This window comes from Pagrus pagrus, assembly GCF_965226575.1.
Source record: "Pagrus pagrus genome assembly, chromosome: 14".
Classification (NCBI taxonomy): Eukaryota; Metazoa; Chordata; class Actinopteri; order Spariformes; family Sparidae; genus Pagrus; species Pagrus pagrus.
This window is the reverse complement of record NC_140198.1, coordinates 1706852-1727487: the sequence shown is the minus strand read 5'-3', so window position 1 is coordinate 1727487 and position 20636 is coordinate 1706852. Positions and strand designations below refer to the sequence as shown.

The window sequence follows — 20636 nt, the reverse complement described above, 5'->3', positions numbered from 1 at the left end:
AAAAAACTAAAGAAATGAATAGAATAAAAGTCTTAAAGTAGCAGATATGACATGTACTTGTACTAAAAGTAAATTTAGAGCAGTAAATGTACTTTAGTATCAAAAGTAGAATTAGAAGTGAAGCATTGACATGTATGTATGTATAAACTGTGTACTTGGTGTTGACTTGGCGTTGGCGTTATCAACGTGGCCAATTTGGATCCGATATTCAGGATTTTTTCTGATTGTCAGAATCAGTGTTTCTTTGTTTTTTGGTCCAATTGCAGATAAAATAAATTAATTTAAAAATATGCTGCTCTGGCTCTGATGCTGTATGCATTCTGCAATGTAACCTGTAACTTGAGTTATCAAATAAATGTAGTGGAGTAAAATGTACAATACTTGTAAATAAAATAAAAGAAATATTTAAATGTTTTAATGTATATGTATATTACGTTAATAATTTAATTTAAACATTTGTAAATATTATACAATATTTGCCAAATGTAGTAGAGTGGAAGCATAAAGTAGCATACAATTGAAATACTTTTCAATTTTATGCTATGTTTAAAGTACCTCAAAGTTGTATTTTAGTAAACGACTTATTGACATTACATAACCGAAATTTTATATTATATTATATCATGTTATATAATATTATGTTATATATCAGTACGGTAAATGTCGTAATATTAATCCAGAGAATCAAAGCCAGTGTTGCAGGGAGACGCCACGCTTCTGCCTCATGTTGTCTTCTCTTTGCCCTGTCTTTAGTTATGTAATAATAAGATCACAATACCTCAATCTGATTGGCGGATTTATGTGGCTGTTATTTTACAGAACCAATCATAATCAAAACCCCGGTCCAAAGAGGCGGAAACCGACCAATGGGACTGAACTGACGTCACGACAGATATTACATTTTCGTGTGACGTATGCGGCCTTCAGTTAGAGTCGCCATCTTCTTGTCGTTGGAAACGGGCAGAGAAGGACGACAGGCGGCGGCAGAAAAACACCAAAAACCCGGCGTTGTTCTTCAGTTAGTCAGGGCCGAACAGTTAGCTACATGGGTACATGGACTGCCTGCTAATCAATGGTTATGCTAATCATAAGGTCCGTGTAGGTTTTCCCGGTTCGCTCAGCTCAAAGATGGACGACAAAGCGGCGAGGGAAGATGCCTGCCGAGAGTATCAGTCCTCGCTGGAAGACCTGACATTCAACAGCAAGCCGCACATCAACATGCTGACCATTCTGGCCGAGGAAAACCTCAACTTCGCCAAGGATATCGTCGCAATTATTGAAGCGCAAATAAGCAAGGTTTTTATAAATATAGAATACTTTCAATCTCAGATGTTTATGTCGATGTATGTAGTAGGCCCTGTCGACGATGTGCTGTCGGCTATGCTAGCTACTAGCTAAACATGGCGGCTGTGTTACACGACATGTCACCTAGCTACGTTAACTTGCATTCCGTTGTCTTCCTGTGAAGTAACTCAGTCGAGTCGCACTGCCATCTTCTCACTCATAAATTGTGTATTAAAGTGGAACCTCGTTTATTCATTTACATATATTTCATTTGCTTTAAAGCAAGAAATAATTTTTGAGCTATCCCTTTGTCGAAAGTCGCTGTCGAAATTAGCTGTAACGTTAACCTGGTGTGCTCTCGAGCCCAACGGAAGTGAAAATCCACCGTAAAATACTTTATATAATATTGAGTAACACCACGAAGTTGATAATAATTACTTGATGTTGAAATACAGCGTAGTAATGCTATGAGTTCGTTCAGCTAAGTTTCTTACAAACTTTTGAGAAAGAAGTTAAACTGTTGGCAAAGATACAGAGCAGCCATGTGACGTTTAATTCGACTAGAAGTCTACACCTCTTACAACCGAAGTTAATAAGTCTTTTACAAGAAGGGATCTGGTTAGATGGAAATAAAAAGACAAAAGTTGATATGTAAAAACTGAATTATATAATTTGCCGTGTTTTTATCCTTGAATCAGTCTAGTTAGTTTTTCAGAAGAAATTTAAACACAGATTTCTAACATTTACTGAGGAACTAATACAAACTCTCAAATATTTACTTTCTCAGAGGAGTAAAAGGTCCCCAAAGACATTGTTCGTAGCTAGGAAGGTGGCAGGGTCCGGCGCATATAAACACCGTAAAACAGTATGAAATTGTGCTGTCCTCGAAGGTCAGTGTGTTTTAGTGGTGCAACTTAATGTTTATTTCGACTGGAAGTACACAACTTTTTAAAACGGAAGCGACAAGTTTTCTACAAGAAGAGAGCCTGTAAGAGTAGAAATGGATTATATATTTAAAAAAACTGAGTTGACTTAATTGCTGTGTTTTTATCCTTCAACCAGTCTTATTAGATGATATTGTGTGTTTCTGAGGGACAGTACTTTTAAGAACAGCAAAGTCTGCACAATAAACCAATTTAAAGATTAAGCTATTAAACATTAATTATTGATTTATTATAATGAACATGGAATTCTTGAAGCCTCCTCCTGTAAGAGTCATGTGATAACTACTGGACTCAGATTTTAAATAGTAGTCTGACCTAATGGTAAAATTGAATGTGTTAATGTTAGCAGATCACCAGCTGCCAGTAAAACCTTGTATAATGAGCACAGATATTTGTTAGGAGTTAAGTTTCAGATACGGTGGATTTTTACTGGACATTTGCAGCCCTCCCTTTTCAAAACTACTACAAGTATCTTGGCCATTCGTCAGTGTAATCCTGCAGTGATTGAGGCCAGACCACGTCATTTGTATTGAAATGGTTTCGAGTCAAATCTACTGTCAATAAATATTGTCGACTAGCTGTTGTTAAACAGAGGAGAAGTGGCCTCTTTAAAGTCCCCTCCACCTCCTATAGAAATGCATTTCAGTCAGCAGTTTGCCTCAGTTCTTTGTGGTCAGTGTTTGCACTGTGACGCCTGGCGAAACAAAGCTTTGGTCCCTTGAAGCCTGATCGGATTAGAAAAGAAGTTTCTCTGCATTAAGTCACTAGTGAATTTTGAATTACTGAACTGTCATTGAATGGTTAAAATGTTATAATAAAAAATGTGAAATGTGCTTTTTGTCATTTTTTATTTCCCAGTGTAATTTATTGGTATGACTCTGGTTTACATTTACACAGCTGAGTCTGACTCGGCTTGTTCGGACTGGTTGCACAAACAGTATTTCTTCACCTGACGCTGCACAGTGTAATGACAGTAGACTTCTGCTCAAGTGTGCTCAGTTTAAATGCAGTTGGCAGCTTCTTTAACTAAATGTCTAAATATTTTCTAATGGGTTATTGATGCTTTTTAACAACTGAAGGGAGAGAAACATTTTGAGGGGTAAAACTTTAAAAGAGTGAATAAAACTCACTGGGTGTGGCGCTGAAGACTAAAACTTGCTGATGTTTCGTCTGGGTAAAGTACAAAGAGTGGTTTAATGAACAAAAACCCTCTTTGGAGGTAAAAATGCTTCCTGAAGCTGGATTTTTTTTTTTTTAACTCTTCATGGACATGTTTTTTTTTCTCCCCTGACTCTGAGAAAGGATCATGTGCTTCCTGAGATCCATATTTACAGACTCTGATTTGACTGATCGTAATTGAAGATTTTTCGACATTTTTTTCTCTATTTTTTTTTTTTTTTTTGGACTGATCAAAGTTGTAGTCAAACCCTCAGTGAGATCGCAAAGGAGTTTATCGAACTATTTTTCCTCCATTTTATTTTGAATCCCGAATGAGGAAACATCTGGATTGCTTTTTTTCCTTTTTTTTTAATGAAGATGTGTCAAGTCCTTGCACCTTTTCCTCACTTGGCACAGACTTTTATTTTTGGCATTTCCACACTTTTTTAATTAAACTTTTTCACACAGCGGGTGGTGAGGGGGCGGGCAGTCAGCCCTGTTTATCTTGTCAAGTTGTAATTTGAGCATTTGTTCTGAAATGTTGGTTTTAACCCCTGTTGTGTTCTAAACTTGTTGAGTTCTCTATTGCTCCAGGCCCCATCTGCCGAGAAGCTTCCAGTTTTGTACTTAGTGGATTCCATAGTGAAGAATGTTGGAGGAGAATACCTTGCAGTGTTTGCTAAAAACCTAATCACTTCATTTATATGTGTCTTTGAAAAGGTACAGTTCTCTTTGCTGCCGTTTAGCATATTTTTTAAAATTTAAGCACTAAAAGTCTTAAGCAGCCCACTTCACTTCCCTCCTATTTGTTGTGTTGCTTGCTTTTTATGTGATCTCCTGCACTCTGCTCCTGTGTACTTAATGCCATAACCTAGTCCTGCTAATAAAAGAGAAATCTTACAATTATTTTTAACCTGTCCAGAAAGTGTTAAAACAATGTTTTAAAGTATATTTTCATCCTTTCAGTTGTAGTTGACATAGTGCTTATACTTTTTTAAAGTGCTGCTGTGATTCTGAAGTGTTTCAGGTTTTTGTTGGTAGCTGTGGACCAAGTCATGTCCTCTGTTTGTAGGTGGATGAAAACACTAGAAAGAGTCTGTTCAAGTTGCGATCGACGTGGGACGATGTGTTTCCTCTTAAGAAACTGTACGCGCTGGACGTCCGGGTCAACTCTGTGGACCCAGCCTGGCCCATCAAGCCGCTACCGCCAACCGTCAACGCCAGCATTCACGTCAACCCCAAGTTTTTAAAACAGGTGTGTATGTGCTGCAGACACATCAGACTGCAACCCTGCTTCTTCTTTCTTTAATGTATGTTTAGATCTCCACAGATTTGGTCTTTTGGTTTTAGAGGAGTGTACGCAGCATTTATTCCAGCCTGTGAGACATCATTTGTTCCAAAACTGCACAGCCAGGTTTTCTTAATAACATAAGGACAAAATAACCCACATTGCAATGAGGTTAGCTCTGCTTCAGCCCCCAGGTAATTTGGTTCCCTCAGTGAGTTGCCACGGCTACAGGTGTCAGGTTTTTGCTAAACCAAGCCCTTCTGCACCTCAGTGCCTGTGACTGGGTGTTTGATGTCCTGTGCTTTTGTGTTTGTGATGGCCTTACAATTGAGCTCTGAGCGGTTGGGTGTGGGGAGTCCTATTGTCTTGACAGCAGTGTTGATTATCTGTGTGAGTTTGACCCAGTTGGTGACAGAGAGCATGTTGAGGAAACTGGTGTAGCAGGACTGTTGAGGTGCCAGAACAGTGTGTGCTGTTAGAGCAGAGCATGCACCATTTTAACTGACATATTGTCTCTTTCCTCAACCTATTAAAACATTTAATCAATATAGTTGTAAGCAAAATTTAGGAATCTCAAGGATTCTGTCATGTGATGTTTTTCCACTTCGTACTTGAATTTGTGCCAGAAAAAAACGCAACGCACGAGAGAGCTCTAACAATTATTCAGATTTGATTGTCCTTAAATGAAATGGTTGGACTGAAGAAACAGCAGATTCTCACATTTAAGAAGCTGTAAACTGAGACGTGTTTGTTATTTCTTTGATCCAAAAATGGCAAGTTCATAATTTGTTATTTTCTGTCAGTTAATCGGCTAATCGACTAACAGGTATTGCTGTAGATGAATCAATTATGAAAAGTCATTCAGTTGGGGCCTTCATGCATCAGTGAAGCTTATTTATGTCAAACAATCGGACAAAAACCTTTTTGAAGCACAATGTGTTAATAATTTTGGTCTGACTACCATCTCTTGTAAATTTGAAGAAACAAACTCAATATTAATCAAGTTTTCTAACATGTCCAGTCAGATGAGGTGTCCTCTCCACCTCCTGTCACCACACCCACCCCTGCACCTCAGCCGACACCAGCCCCAGCACCAGCCCCAGCACCAGCCCCAGCACCAGCACCAACGCCAGCCCCAGCAACAGCGCCGGCCCCCCAGCCAGCCCCTGCCGTCAGTCAGTACAGTCTGACCCAGGAGCAGCTGATCCGGCAGCAGCTGCTGGCCAAACAGAAGCAGCTTCTAGAGCTGCAACAGAAGAAGATCGAGCTGGAACTGGAGCAGACCAAAGCTCAGCTGGTAGGACAAAAAGATTCTGATTCTAAATCTGCTTCTTTATGTTACTATCGGATTATCTTCCTTCAGTCTTATCTGAGTTTGTTGAAGACAAAAAGCATGTGCTCCACGTGTATTTGCTTCATGTTGATTGGATGTTAAAACTGCCACACTAGGAGCGCAATCACACTTGGCCCAGTTGCTCCGTACCATGCCGAAGTACGATTGTCCCTCCTCCCCAGTCCCCCGCTGGCCTACACTCACATTGCTCCGGCCGCAACTGGGCCTGACCGTGCTGAAGCACACCTCTTCCAACTGTGCCAGGGCCAAGGAAGTGTACCGTGCATAAGCATGGTACGGAGCGCTCACACTAGTCATACAAACCGGACTTTGGGGGTCAAACTGGCTTGGGCAAGGTACAGATTGCCTGGTGTGATTGCGCCCTTAAGTACTCATTTCAGTCTACCACGTTGTAAACACTATGTGTAACCGGCACTTTTGATTTAAACAAGTAAAAAAAGTCACTTGGAGCCATTTTCTGGCAGTCAACTGTGCAGTCAAAAGTTTACGTATGGGTCAGAAGTTTACATACGTCGGATCAATTTATGTGATTATGATTGATACAGCCATGAGACTCAGCCACAAACACTAGCATCCAGAAAGGACTTAGTAAGTGGAAACAAAAACCTGCAGCACTTCACACAAACGGTCGTACAGGAACTCTTTTTAGATTCTTTTATATATCAACTTCCTAACTGCACCATATTTCTGTTTATCCACATGCTGTAGAGGTAAAATTCTCTCCTACCACTGAAACAAAAGCACCAACAGTTGTTTAATGTGTCTACAGGTTGGAGGATTTGTGGTACCAACATCGACTCCAGTCTCCACTCAAGCAGCAGCGAGCACGGCACCGAAGCTGGTCAGCCAAACTGCTCCTGTGGTGCGACCATGGATCCCTCCTCAGACTCAGACAGACACCAAGCCATCCACCAGAGACCCCCGTCTGAATCGCACTGGCCCCCCAGCTGCCCCCCAGCACAAAGAACAGTCTGCTGGGAAGAAGGCAGACACAACCACAACAGGAAGTCCTGCTCTGACTCCTGAGAAGTCCACCAGGCCAGACAAGGCCAGGACCCAGAGGAAAGAGGTGCCAGAGGAGAAGCCCAAGTCCAAGTCTCAGTCACCGTTGGCCAAAAGTGTCCAGAGTAAAAACAAACAGGTGGAGGCTGAGATTCAGAAGTTAGCCGAGGGCACAAAGAAAGATCCCAGACTGAAGAAACGCACGCAGGAGAAGACTGGAGAGGTCAAAGAGGACGAGCAGAAGGAGAAGAAAAGATGCATCGACAAGAAGGAGAGAGAGGAGGCGGCACGAGTAGCAGAGCCTCAGAGGTTACCCAAAGGGAAGCTGGTGAATGGCTCGGTTACCAAACACGACCGCGAGGAATCCACAGAGAAGGTCGAGTTCAAGACCGGAGGCAACGCCCGAACACACGCCAGGAAACGCACCCGCTCGCGGTCCCGGTCGCGCTCCCCAGCTGCCTCCCCAAAGAGGAAGGACAGGCGGTCACCCAAGAGCAGAGCCAGGAGCAGCTCCTTGTCTCCGTCGCCTTCTCACAAACTCGGCAAACCCCGGAGGATCCGTGCAGACGAACCTGAACACGGCAAACCCAGCCGAGAGGACCGGATCACGCCCAAAAAGAACCAATCAGAGAGCAGGAGGTCGAAGCGGCCAGCAGAGGATCGGCACTCTGAATCTAGAGACTCTCACTCCCCACGGAGCCACGACGGAGGAAGCAAGGATAACAAGGACGCTTCTCACCGCTGGAGGAGCGGCTGGGAGGAGAACAAACAGTGAGTCCATCACGTCACCTCACATTCATCTCAGCAATGTTGGGGAAATAATATTAACTTTTGAGAAATTTGACTCTTCTGTTTGCAAGAAACTGAACATTGTTTTAGTCACTTGTCAGGAAAAGATGCCAAAACATTTTCTGGTTCCAGCTCGTTAAATGTGATTATTTACTTATTTTATTTCGTGATGTATAAGAGGATTTTTTGTGTTTCAAAACATTTTAAAAACAAAGTAATTTGATCAAGAAAATAATCAAGAGATGAATCAGGTCAATGATAAAATGACTCCTATTGTCAGTCAACTTGATTGTGACATGTAACAAGAACTTTAGTGGAGGTCTGAGCAGCAGTTTGAGTTAATTTGGATCTTAGATTTTGACTTTTAATTTAATCACAATTTTGAATAGAAATGTTGAATAAACAGAGATATGTAGGGGTTGTCTCTGTTTCTGGATGAAGCAACAATTAACACATGTATTTGTTTCTTCTTCAGCCTGAAGCCACCCGAGGACTCTCATGTGAAGCCTGGACCTCCGAGACACAAACAGTACAGCACCCCGACTCGACCCACCACTCCCCGAACCCCGAAGCACCGCCTCAGTGTCGACGCCAACCTGCAAATACCTGAAGTCCTTAACTCCGCCTCCAAGAAGGACCTCCTGAGGAGGGTGCGTCACAAACACGGCTCCGATAAGATGAAGGAGTTTTTAAAATGTAGAAGGGCAACAAAAAATAAATTAACAATACATCTACATCCTCTCAGTATACTTTAAAGAGTTGTTGTTGTTTGTTTCTGCAGGCCAGTAAGCGTCTGGAGAGCGGCGAGATCTCCCAGGAGGACTTCCTGAACATGGCCCACCAGATCAAACACTTCTTCCAGTATCAGGAGGAGTTGCAACAGCAGCACTCTGACAGCTGGGAAGACTCCGGCAACAACTTCTCCAAGAAGCAGCCGCTACTGACCACGCCCACCTCTGCTCAGCCCCGCCCTCATGACGGCATGGACGCGGCGGAGCTGTCATACTACGAACACAAGTCCAAGCTGAGGAAGACCCAGGTCGCGCACCGAGCCGCTGGAGAGGAGTGGGAGGGCGAGGAGAGTCCAGAGGAGGCAGAGGAAGTGACGCAAGGGGAGAAGACGAGTGGCGGACGGAGCAGCGGACACCCGCCATCACATAAATACAGCCGGGCACCACGGGAAAGACCAGGTGAGAAGGAACAAGAATCAATCAATCATTAAATTGAGCAACTGAAGAAAAGGGTACTTTTTGTGGCATGTCACTGAAGTCTGATGGTTAATGACTTACAGGTGAAAGGCGGAGTAAAGAGTGCGAGGAGCCCCGGCCTCCACCTGGGCCCATGATCGAGGAGTACAACCACGGCAAAGAGTTCCCCACTCTGAAATCTCTCCCAGGACTTCGCTTCAGGAGGAGAGCCGACCCCAGAGAGTCCAGTAAGTCTGCAGCTCTGAACGGCTCCATGATGAAGTGTTGATCTGTTTAAACTGATCTGTGAAGACAAATATTATCTGTTATCTGTCGTCTTTATCCACAGAGAGGTCAGAGGTCAGGTTCTGGAGCTGCGGGGTGTCAGGGTCTCGATCAGTGATACTTCAGCAGGGTTAGAGACTCTTCTAAAGAGATCACAGTTTACACATTTAATTAGGGGTTCAGCTCACACAGAGTCAGATCCAGCTCATCACTGTAGATCAGGAGATCGACACAGGAGGTCATGGGAGCTGTAGTCAGTAATAAGTAACGGAGAAGACGAGTTTAGGACGGTGAAAACATCTTTTTAGGTTATTTAGATTTCTTCTTCTCTGTAGTTTGGCTGAAGTAACTTTAAGTGAGCTGAAGCTCGTACTGTTTAAGTCAGACACTTAACATGATGAGTGACAGGATGTTAGCGGTACACTGACGGTAACAGTCGTCAGAAAACGTCTTGATGAGTTTGTTTTGTTGTTTCCAGGTGAGAGAGAGTGGACCTCTCCGCTGATGGAGCGCCAGCGTTTAGACGAGCGTGAGGAGCAGAAGAGTGGCTACAACGCTCCGAGGAGGTATGGCACACCTGCCGACGCCAGACACCCAGACCCACGGAGGCCGGACGGACCCCCACCCACCGGCACCGTGGTCCACAGGAACTGTTCGAGCCCAGCTGGTCTGGACCCGCCGGCGCCCAGGTTTGAGCGTGAGCGCCTGTCGCCTCTTCACCAGAAAGACACAGCAGAGGCGAGCCCGGTCCCGCGCTTTGAGAGCCCAAACAGTGAGCATTCAGACGATGCGCCTCTGGAGGTCCCCCCTCCTCACCCTCATCCTCCCCACCCGCCGAAATCCATCCTGAAGGCGCCGGCACGGGCAGGACCGCTAACTTCTGCCCGACAGCACAGCGACTCTCCAGGGCACACACCTCCTCATGATGGAGGACATCCCCCCTCCAGGTACGAAGGGCCCGGACACATGGGTCCCTCCAGACCCCACCCACCTGGGTGGTACGAGGGTGCTGGCCCCGGGTGCTACGATGACTCGTCTAGGTTTGATGGGCCTCATCACCAGGGTCCCGGCAGGTTTGATGGTGGTGGACCGCCTCACCACAACATGCCAGAGAGGTTTGATGGACCTGGGCCCCACATGTCTCATGGTCCAATGAGAGGTGGTGATGGTATGGGCCGGTTTGATGGGCCGCCTCACCCTCAGGGACCCGGGAGGTTTGATGGTCCCATCGGTCAGCAGGCTCCAGTCAGGTTTGAGGGACAAGTTCCCGGACCAGGCCACTTCGAGGGCCCCATGCAGCACTTTAACAACATGGCTCCTGGTCCTGCATCTGGACCAATGGGCTTCCAGCAGCAGCGGCCCATGCGCTTCGATGGTCCTCCAAACCAGATGGGCCCAATGAGGTTTGATGGTCCTGGTCCGATGCGCTTCGACGGGCCAATCCAGCCTGGACCCAGGTTTGACATGCCCAACGTGCCCCATCAGGGCGGGCCCCCGCTCTACGAGTCGGCCCCGGGCCAGCAGGGCCCCATGAGGTTTGCTCCTCAACACAACCTGCAGCCTCCCATGAGGCCAATGGCCCCGCCCATCTATGAAAACCCAATGGTGCCCCAGCAGAACTTCAACATGGCCCCCCAGCGTTTCCAGGAGCCCATGAACCCTCAGTTCCCCGCGGGGCCGATGCCCTTCCCGGCTCAGCCAAACCTGCAGCAGCCAGGAAGCTTCAACATGCAGCCGGCCCCGCCCTTCACCCAACCGGCCCCGGCCCCCTTCTACAACCCTGCTGCCCCCGCCGTCAGCATGCAGCAGCCGGTGAGTTATACACCGACCACCAACCCGTCACCAGGTTTCATCCACATGTCGCACAAACTTGCCTCTTCGCTCAAGAGAGTCTTTATACTGCGTTTATGTCTGAATCTCATTTTTACTTTATGAATATTGTTGTTGCTTTTTATTAGTTTTTGAAATGTTCTCTGTTGTTTTCAGGTGAACATGATGGCGAACCTCAACCAGCCATTCCTGCCTCAGAACCCAGTGCCTTTCAGACAGCAGAGTAAGATCCTCCCACTGATTTAAACTCAAACATATCTGCTGAAGAAGAAATCCTGCCTGTTCAGTGTTTTTAACTGGTTGTTTTTCTGTCCCCGCAGCACCGCAGGTCGGCCCTCCAGAGAACCACTTCGGTCAGGTTGACGTCAACGACCTGCTGTCCAAACTCATCTCCAACGGCATCATCAAACCTTCGCAGTCCGAACCGACGCCGCCAGCCGGCACTGGTCAGTGTTTTGTTGAAATATGCTGCTGCTGCTGTCTTCATCAGGACCTTTGATCTGATTACAAAGTTGAATCAAGCTGCTGGAAATAATGAACATAATTGGAAAAACTTGTGTATTTCTCCAGAAACTGCTGCTCCAGCTGCTCCACCTGTGGTGGTGGAGGAGGAAGAGGAGGAGCCGGAGCCGGTGGAGGAGGAGGAGGAAGATGACGACCTCCCAGACCTCACTAGCTTCACCATCGATGACATGAAACAGTGAGTCCAGGACAGGTTTAACCTGACTGTTGTAGTTGAATAAAACTCTCTGCTGTTTGATTTATCGGTGTTGTGACACGTTCTGTCTCTCGGGTTATTTTCACCCTTCTCAGGCGTTACGAGAGCGTTGTGACGAAGCTGTACTCAGGGAACCAGTGCTGTCTGTGCAGCATGAGGTTCACCGCCGCTCAGACCGACATGTACGCCGACCACCTGGACTGGCACTTCAGGCAGAACCACGCCGGGAAGGTCGCCAGCAAGAAGATCACACACCGCCGCTGGTACTACACCCTCAGGGTGAGTACACACATACACACACACACACACACAGATTTGACAGGTTTTTAAAAGACTTTAAGAGCATTGAATTAGTTTCCACAAAAAGTCTTTAGATTTAATGAACAAAGTGTTAAAACTTGTCTGTTGGCTGTAAATATCTGATCAAATGTTTGTGTATGAGGCTGCAGCTAGTAATCAAGTATTCTACAGATTACTCTGTCAAGTATTCATATGAGAAATACTTTTTCTTTATTAAAGAACAATAGTTAACAAAGATAACAGAAAATAAGACCTCACAGTAAATGTCTGAGTTTCCATTGATTGCAGTGAGAAGGGTCAGCAGGTGTCAGCAGCCCTTCAACATAGTGAATAAATGTAGATTAGTCTTTTGAACGGACAGTAACTGTGTGTGTGTGTGTGTGTGTGCGCATCAGGACTGGATCGAGTTCGAGGAGATCGCCGACCTTGAGGAGCGAGCGAAGAGTCTGTTCTTCGAGAAGGAGAACGAGGAGGAGGTTCAGAAGAGTCAGGCGGCGGCGAAGGAGAAAGAGTTCCAGAGTGTGAAGGCCACCAAGGACCAAGTGGGAGAGGTGAGACTGTGTGACGTCACAGCTGTGTTCATTCATCAGCCAATCAGGAACGTCTGTGATGATGAAAGACTCGCAGCCTCATTCTGAAATCACATCTCTCTAAATTCAGACAAAATGGTGGAGAGTAAATAAAGTGTTTCTTTGACTCGTGTAGAAGGTAGAAATCCTGTTACAGGTAAATTTACTGGAGTAAAAAAACAAAAGTATCAGCTTCAGAAGTACATAAAGTGTTTCAGAATCGTACATTATGATCGGATTATATTCTATATTCACCCTAATCTACAATTATACAATAAAATGTGTTGATTATATTTTGTATTGCATCATAACTGAAGCCGTCATATAAATTATTAAAAACTAAATGTACAATATTTCCTTGGCTAGTAACATAAAATGGAAATACCCAGAAGTACATCAAAAATGGCCCTGAGTACTTAAGTATATATATTTAGTTACTTTACACCTCAGATATAGTTCATGCAGCAGTTACAGATTGACCACCAGCCAACCACAGCAAAGACAACAACTGTCTGAAATCAGAGTACGGTGGCCTGAAGGGACAAATCAGACGAGCAGGAGCTAAAAATCAGAAATGACAAGTGAAACGTGACTGAAGTTTTCATCTGTCTCGTTTTTTGGATCGTTTCCATCTTTTACTAAAATAAACCTCTTTCCTCGTGCAGTCGTGTGAAATCTGTCAGGAGCCGTTTGAGACGTACTGGGTCGAGGAGGAGGAGGACTGGTTCCTGAAGGACGCCCTCCGGGTGGACGACAAGGTACGAAACAAGACCGGCACCATCACCACCAGACTCTCAAAAAAGTCTGAAACTATCAGAAATCCACTGATCAGAACTCGTTCATTCATTTGTTTATTCTGTTTCTCTCACGTTGAGTTTAGAGCTGAACACTCAGTAGTGATCCGGGTCGGATAATTCTTCATTCTGCCCAGATAAAGATCATTACGAATAAATGTCTTCAAAGTGTTTGACTGATGTTTGTTTCTCTCCACAGATCTTCCATCCCGCCTGCTTTGAAGATTACCAGAATGTAAGTTAACTGAAGAATAAATCCTATCGGTATAAATGATTAATAAACCTTCAGACGTCTGACCTGCTGCTGTTTGTCTCCTCAGACGGCGTCATACATCGACGTCACGCCGTCGCCCAACAAGGTGCTAACTGACCACCCGCTGAGCGCCTTCATAAAGAAAGAAGAGGAGGAGGAGGAGGAGGAGGGCAGCTCCTGTGCAGTGGCTGCTGCTGCTGCTGCTGTTGCTGCTGCTGCTGCTGCTGCCGCCGCCGCCGCCGCTGCTGCAGTCAAACAGGAAGTGGAGTCTGAGCCTCCTGAGCCTCCTGAAGTGAAAATGGAGGAGACGGAGGTTTTAACAGAAGATGTGCAATCGGATCAGAACAAAGAGTAACGCTGCTGCTGCTGCTGCCTCACCTTCACTTTTCTCTGGAGGTGTTTTTAGCGTGCGGAGGCCGAGTCCTCAGCAACATAAACTTCAATACATTTTTGTATTTGGATTCAGCGCGACCATTTCAGGTCTGGTGTTTTTCTGTGAATCGAATGAGAACTGAACTGAAATTGTTTATTTAAAAGAGAAAATGTTTTGTTTCTTTGGGTAAACGATGTAAATGATTTAATTTATAAATTAAAGTATTTTTGGTATCTCTGGTGTAACCGTGATTGAGTCTAACAGCTCGCTGCCTGTTAACGTCTGTACATAGTTGAGCTGATCGATCGGGTTGTTGACGACGGGTAGCTGCAGGTGTTGTCTTGTTTCTGGCCGCGTTCAAGGTAAGCATCATGTGATTGGACGCCTGAAGACGTCGGCCGCTCTTCAGGAAGCGTTTCTCCGGAGGATCCAAGTCTTCTTCGTTGGTTTTTCTTTGGTCTCGAGTTGATCTTTAATAAAAGAGTCTGAAACTTGTTTGTGTTCGTGTGAACAGTGATTGATCTCAGTTTTATTGTCATTTAGGTTTAAAGTCAAAATAAAGGTTTAGTGGATTTAAAGTTTCTGTTCTGGTGTTTTTATTTCTTTAACCTGACGAGTCCGGAGAAGTTCTGGTGTCCTGAGTCTTTAAAATGGACTCTCATCTTCTGTGTGTTTGACTGCTGAGACACATGATGGTGTTTAAAGGAGCATTCTGTAGTTTTGGGTGAGAAAGTTTATAGATCTTCAGTGGCTGATGTTTTTCTGCCTTAACAAACTAAACAAACTGACCTTAAAGAACAACACAATTTACACTGTTTCACCTTGTTTACATGTGGCGGACCCTGCCACCTTTCTAGCTTCGAACAGTGTTCTGGGACCTTATTTTCCTCTGAGAACATTAATATGTAAATATTAAAATTCTGAGTTTGACTACACAGTGCCCCTTTAAGAAGGTAAACATAGCTGATGTTGACAGCTGTTTATTGTGTTTGTCATATTCACAGTTAAAAAGCAGATGAAGTCTTCCTTCTCTGAATAATGTTGCACAATGAAACAGAAAAAACAAAAACAATACGATACAAATATGTACAACAGATGTGCTGTGTACAATATGTTAATGTTAATATTAATCCCTGAAGGTCAGACTTTTACCTTCCACAACAAAACATTTGAGTGAGTTTCTTGCACCTTTAATGGAGGAAAGGAAAGATCATCTTCAGGTGTTGGAGGTTTTAATCCTTCAGATTTTCATTTTATAGATTCAAGATTACATTATGAAATATCCGCTGTAATTCCCACAACCACCCACACAACATCAGCTGTATTATCATCCTCCTTCTACTGTAGCTGCTCAATGTTTTCACACTCAGCGGTGACGTTTTTACTTTTTAAATCATCTCCAGCTGCTTCAGGTGTTTAGCAGAATGCTGCAACTCTGTTTTACTGTGAAGCTCCAGAAATGTTCTGTGGACTACGAGACTTCACCTGACTTTGTATTATCAGGAGGAGATGATGACTGAGTTTAACTGTTTGGGTGAACTGTTCCTTTAACTTTAACAACATAACAGTTTATGATGTAAATGTTTGACAAAATCACCAGCGACCAAACATCTCACCAGATTAACTGGAGACTGAATCTTTTAGGAACATCAGGCCTCACGAGTCGTTAAACATTTTATGTTTATTATTATTTTTCAGGATTTTGTTCTTCTCACATGCAGTTTGTTGTTTTTTTAATTTAAAATCTTTATTTGTGTTTTCTTTGAACGCCACAGACTCATCCAGCTGTTGTTCTGAGGCACGAAGCTCCAGATGTTCTGTATTCTGGTGACATCTCATCAAACAAACAATCCATCAGTAATCAGCTCGTCAGACAGATTCATGAATAAAAACAGGTTCATTCAAAACTAAAAAAAATGTTAGTTTCCATGGCAACACACAAAACATAAACATAACTTTTAAAAGGTCGAATCACTAAAAGACAAAATATCTTCACTTGTAGTGTCTCTTCATCCAGAGGTACTTGTACTTTGATTGAGTATTTCCAATGTGTGCTACTTTATATTTATACTCCACTGGAAGACGTACTCAGATTCTTTACTGAAGTAAAACTATGAAAAAGAAAATACCGTGATTTAGAAGTAAAGAAGTATCATCAGCTGATACTTTAACTACATGAAGCTGAGAGTACTTGTGTACTTTTACTGAAAATGGGATTTTAAATGCAGGATGTTTACATGTATTGGAGTATTTTTTTCACATCGTTGTACTACCATTTTCTTCAAGTAACTGATTTAAGTATTTTCTCCTCCATCAAATATTTCTCTATACTCAGGTGCAGTACAAATACCTCCTCACAGTACTTTCTACACACTTGAGTAAAGGTGCTCAGCTGTTAACACTTCTGTACTTCTACTTAAGTAAAATTTAAATGCAGGACTTTTACTTGTATCCGAGTACTTTGACTGTGTTGTACGTGTACTTGTACTTAGTAATCTACAGAGGAGATGAACTGAATTTGTTTTTTTGTTGCTTTAAAAGTTAAATTGTGATATTTTATAGCAGCGACATATTTTGAGACGACGTCCGGCAGTTTTAATCCACAGATATCGAAGAGTTTTCACTGGAACTACTTTGTGTGGAGGATGAAGACGAGGTCGGCGTGTGGCTCCTTCACCTCCTTCACCTCCACAGCCGGTAGACTCCCAGAGCGATGGCCAGGCAGGAGAACACGGTCGCTGAGGAGCAACACAGGACAGAGACAACACTTCAGTCTAATGACGCGTCAGCCTCCAGCAGCGCTCTGCAGCAGAACAACATGTTTACCTGCCAGGTAACGGATCGTCTCCAGTTTGAGAGACTCCAGCACCGTTTTGAGCGAGGCCACCTGCAGGTCCATCTTCTTGTTGATCTCCATGATGTCGTGCTCCAGGTCGGCTTTCTGGTGATGTCATCAACCAAACACAGTCAGCGTTTGTTCCTTCAGCCAGCCGACAGAAGGTACTCACAGGTGTAGTAGTATTGTATTAGTATTGTAGTAGTATTACAGTGTATTTACCTTGTGATGGAACTCTGTACTGGCCTCCATCAGCTTCTTCTCCTGCTCAGTAAACTGACAGAAAAACACAAAATGAGCTGAAGATTTTCCTTTTTTAGCCGATATTTGTTTAAATAAACTCAGATTGTCTCCATTAAAGTTTGCCGAATTATCTATTAGCACTTCCTGTTTGCAGTGTACTCAGGGATCTACAGTAAACTGTCACTGGATCACTTTGATACTGAAGAAAACTTAAAAACATGAAGATTCTCAGGCAAGTTCTGCAGTGATACGAGCGTGTTTTTACAATCGTTTCTAAGTGTATTTGTGGTGGACATCAGAGAAGACGACGTCCTCTGGAGGCGTCAGTCACACTGACTCTGACCCACCATGTCAGAGATCCTGCTGCTCTCCAGGTTGATGTCCAGTTTGGATTCTGCTCGGACTCTCAGATTCTCCTCCTGAACAAAAACGCACACAAACATCAAAAACACGTAGCTGCACTCAATTTTCATCATGAATGAGTTTCTTTAAAAGCTACACATGCTTGTTGAAACACGTTCTCACCTTCAGTCTGTTCTGCAGCTGCTCCAGCTCTCGCTTCATTTTCTACAAGAGTGACAGAGAAACAAAATCACAAAACTCAAATTGATTTGAAAGAAGTTATTCACAGTGTTTTTAAAGCCGAGAGCTTCACTGTAGCTGCTGAGCTAAAAGCATTGCCGCGTCTGAAGCGGGTGCACCAGCTCGACCGCGTGTCGACGGTGTAAATAAAGTTTTTTTAAATCAGTTTGGGATCTCAGGCCTTCTGGAGACTTGGATTAAGTTGGCCGAGCTGTATGGAGGACGAACAGACTTCATTTTCATTGTTGGATGAAAGTTTCCTTTAAAACAACACGCGGGCAGTGAAGTGGTACCGTGTTTTCAGATCGAAGGTTGGCGAACTCGCTCTTCTCCAGGATCACCATGTCCTTCCTGATGGAGTCCAGGTGAGCGACGATCTGCTGCAGTGCAATCTCCTGACAACAGAACAGATTACTTCATGTAACTGAGTACATTTACTTCACTTCAAACTTCTCTCCACCACATGGACAGATTTAGTTACTTTTCAGATTATAACTTTCCCTCCCCTTCCTGTCCCGTGGCTCCAGATGTGTTGGTGCTGAATGTTTGTTTTAAACTGAAGGATGAAGTGTTCCTGTTATTTTCCTTTTAAAACTCTGGATTAGCTGGAAATGCATCGTCACAAAGCTTTTTCTGACTTTTTACAGACACGTGGTTCTCACAGGACGGCCGCGCTACAAACATGCTGATCTTATAGAAAATGATGCTCTGCTGCAGATTAAACCAGCCGACAGGATATGAAGGAGTTTAACTAAAGTGAATTTAGCATAAAAAGTAAGTTTCGTAGAAAGAAAAGTAAGGTTAGCAGTAGAAAAAGTAATGATTGTGTAAAAAAGTAATGTTAGCATCAAGAAGTAATGTTAGCACAAGTCCAAACTGAAGTGGAGGCGGTTGTCCCACCTGGTGAGCTTTGGTCACCATGTCTTTATAAACGATGTCTATGTTGGCCGTCGTCAGGGTGACCAGAGCTGAGACGATCAGCTCCGCCTGACGCTTCTCAAAACCTGCACGACAGAAAAACAACCATCGCTCCATCTTATCATGATCAGTCCTCCTTCAGTCTGGTGATATCAGCTGATAAACCATCAGATATCAATATTTATGGTAGTTGTTCTCTCACCGCGGCTCTCCAGCTCCGTCACCATGCTGTGGGAGTCGAAGGTCAGTTTTCGCTGCTCCAGAGGCGTTAATTCAACTTTCCTGAGGTCAAAGGTCGCCGAGGGGGCCGTCACATGGAAGTCTATCACACACACACACACACACACACACTTTGACTTGATTTGATCAATAAATCATTGGTCTCTCTTCACTAACAGACAGGTTTGATCAAATAAGGTCCCATGGGTCAAACCGGAAGGGGCGGGGCTTTCGACACTCCCTGTTTCAGCCGGTTGCCTGGCAACATGTCCTCCAGGCTTTACCGTAAAGTTTTTCACACATTTAGCGACATGTACCTGACAGGTGCCACAAGGTTCGTTTCCTGTCTCTTGGTCCTTTAATCAGTAACACACCGAGTTTTCCTTTTTCTGACACTTTAAACTTCATATACACTTTTAATTTTTGTGTTTTGATGCTGATACTTTTGTACTTTACGACTTGTACAGTATTTCTGCTTTAATTCAAGTATAAGATGTGATGGGTAGTGTCTCCACCGGTGGATCCAGAGGTTATAATGACAGAAACATCAGAGGTTGTTGGGTCAGATCCTCTCACTCACCTCTCCACGTCCCGACCCGCAGCACGTTACACCGCCGCAGCAGCGCGTTCATCCCGGAAGCAGCTGCGTTTCTGACTTTCAGTGAAGTTCACAGAGACACTGAGACACTGAGACAGAGACTGAGACACTGAGACAGACTCCAGCTGATCCCAACAACTGTTTAACTGTGAGAGACCACAAACACTCAGCTGACAGACCGGAAACAGTTCACAGAGCGAAGAGCGACGAGCAGCTGCAGGAACAGCCCGTCCTCACGATGCGTTCAGGGACCGTGGGAAATCTCCACATTACAGGTCGCTGACAATGGGTGCATTCAAAGCTGTGCGAAAAAGTACCAACAAGTCATACTTTTACAAAATAAATGATATATTGCCAATAAAATACATTTACACATGTTTTTCTTTTTTTAAAACTTTGGCTCTGATGCAGCAGGCAGTCTGCACAGTCATCAAGTAAATGTAGTGGAGTGGAAGTATGAAGTAGCAGAAAATGGAAATACTCAGTCAAAGTATAAATACCTCTAAAGTGTACTTAAGTACAGTACTTGAGTAAATTTTATTATCTAACATTCCATCACAGGTTTTTATGGACAGATTATGAGAAGGAAGAAAACGGGATGAAATTAAATTAGCTACAACTTTAATATATAACTTGTGAATATGTGAATGCATCAGTAGTTTTAATAATTCAATAATATAATGTATAATAATGTAACACAGACGTCATTTTGCCTCCATAGTGAATTCTTTTAAACATTATTTATACATAAAGTACATTTTGTTGATTATATTTACCTGCATTTATCAGTAGGAGTGTGAATGCAGGGCTTCCTTGAATTGGAGTATTTTATAAATTGTAATATTTTTTGCTTTTACTTTAGAGAGACTACAGAACTACAACAGGATTATTTTATTTTACAAAGGAAGCTCAGAATTCCTCAGTTTATGGGGTGACATTTAAGGCATCTAAATGATTACTTCACTGTCCTCTCCTTCAGGGAACGATGTGTCCTTCTGACAAAACATTAACAAAAATACATAAACATTAACAACAATATGTCATTCAGCAGCTGAAACGCTTCATCTGAGGATTCATTTTCAACAGAAGCTCAGTCAGCACACTGTCAGGCT

General features: G+C 43.7%; 2 protein-coding genes across 3 annotated transcripts; one reads left to right on the top strand and one right to left on the bottom strand.

Moving 5' to 3' along the window:
• The first annotated feature begins 917 nt into the window (after positions 1–917).
• Positions 918–14622, top strand: pcf11 (PCF11 cleavage and polyadenylation factor subunit). Of its 2 annotated transcripts, XM_084374607.1 has the most exons (18): positions 918–1296; positions 3981–4106; positions 4459–4641; positions 5696–5971; positions 6798–7801; positions 8295–8469; positions 8601–9009; positions 9111–9254; positions 9356–9421; positions 9770–11103; positions 11278–11344; positions 11442–11567; positions 11692–11821; positions 11935–12118; positions 12535–12690; positions 13374–13466; positions 13702–13737; positions 13823–14622. In XM_084374607.1, the coding sequence occupies exons 1-18, from the start codon at positions 1054–1056 to the stop codon at positions 14108–14110; spliced, it is 5040 nt and encodes a 1679-aa protein (XP_084230733.1). In that variant the 5' UTR covers positions 918–1053; the 3' UTR covers positions 14111–14622. The 2 variants fall into 2 exon arrangements, with proteins under 2 accessions (XP_084230733.1, XP_084230734.1); XM_084374608.1 differs by lacking the exon at positions 9356–9421.
• A 721-nt stretch (positions 14623–15343) lies between these two features.
• Positions 15344–19773, bottom strand: ccdc90b (coiled-coil domain containing 90B). The gene is made up of 9 exons (XM_084372772.1): positions 19507–19773; positions 18910–19029; positions 18690–18793; positions 18083–18184; positions 17733–17774; positions 17555–17626; positions 17187–17240; positions 16955–17069; positions 15344–16866 (listed from the first exon to the last, which is right to left on the bottom strand). The coding sequence occupies exons 1-9, from the start codon at positions 19556–19558 to the stop codon at positions 16811–16813; spliced, it is 717 nt and encodes a 238-aa protein (XP_084228898.1). The 5' UTR covers positions 19559–19773; the 3' UTR covers positions 15344–16810.
• Positions 19774–20636: the final 863 nt, after the last annotated feature.

Excerpts from the sequence above, each read along its gene's own strand:
- pcf11 (XM_084374607.1), top strand. The coding sequence starts at position 1,054 with ATGGACTGCCTGCTAATCAATGGTTATGCTAATCATAAGGTCCGTGTA. Across the intron at positions 9,010-9,110 it reads GGCACCACGGGAAAGACCAG|GTGAAAGGCGGAGTAAAGAG; the intron begins GTGAGAAGGAAC and ends AATGACTTACAG. Across the intron at positions 12,119-12,534 it reads GCTGGTACTACACCCTCAGG|GACTGGATCGAGTTCGAGGA; the intron begins GTGAGTACACAC and ends TGTGCGCATCAG.
- ccdc90b (XM_084372772.1), bottom strand. The coding sequence starts at position 19,558 with ATGAACGCGCTGCTGCGGCGGTGTAACGTGCTGCGGGTCGGGACGTGG. Across the intron at positions 19,030-19,506 it reads GCGGGTCGGGACGTGGAGAG|ACTTCCATGTGACGGCCCCC; the intron begins GTGAGTGAGAGG and ends TGTGTGTGATAG. Across the intron at positions 17,241-17,554 it reads GCAGCAGGATCTCTGACATG|TTTACTGAGCAGGAGAAGAA; the intron begins GTGGGTCAGAGT and ends TTTTTCTGTCAG.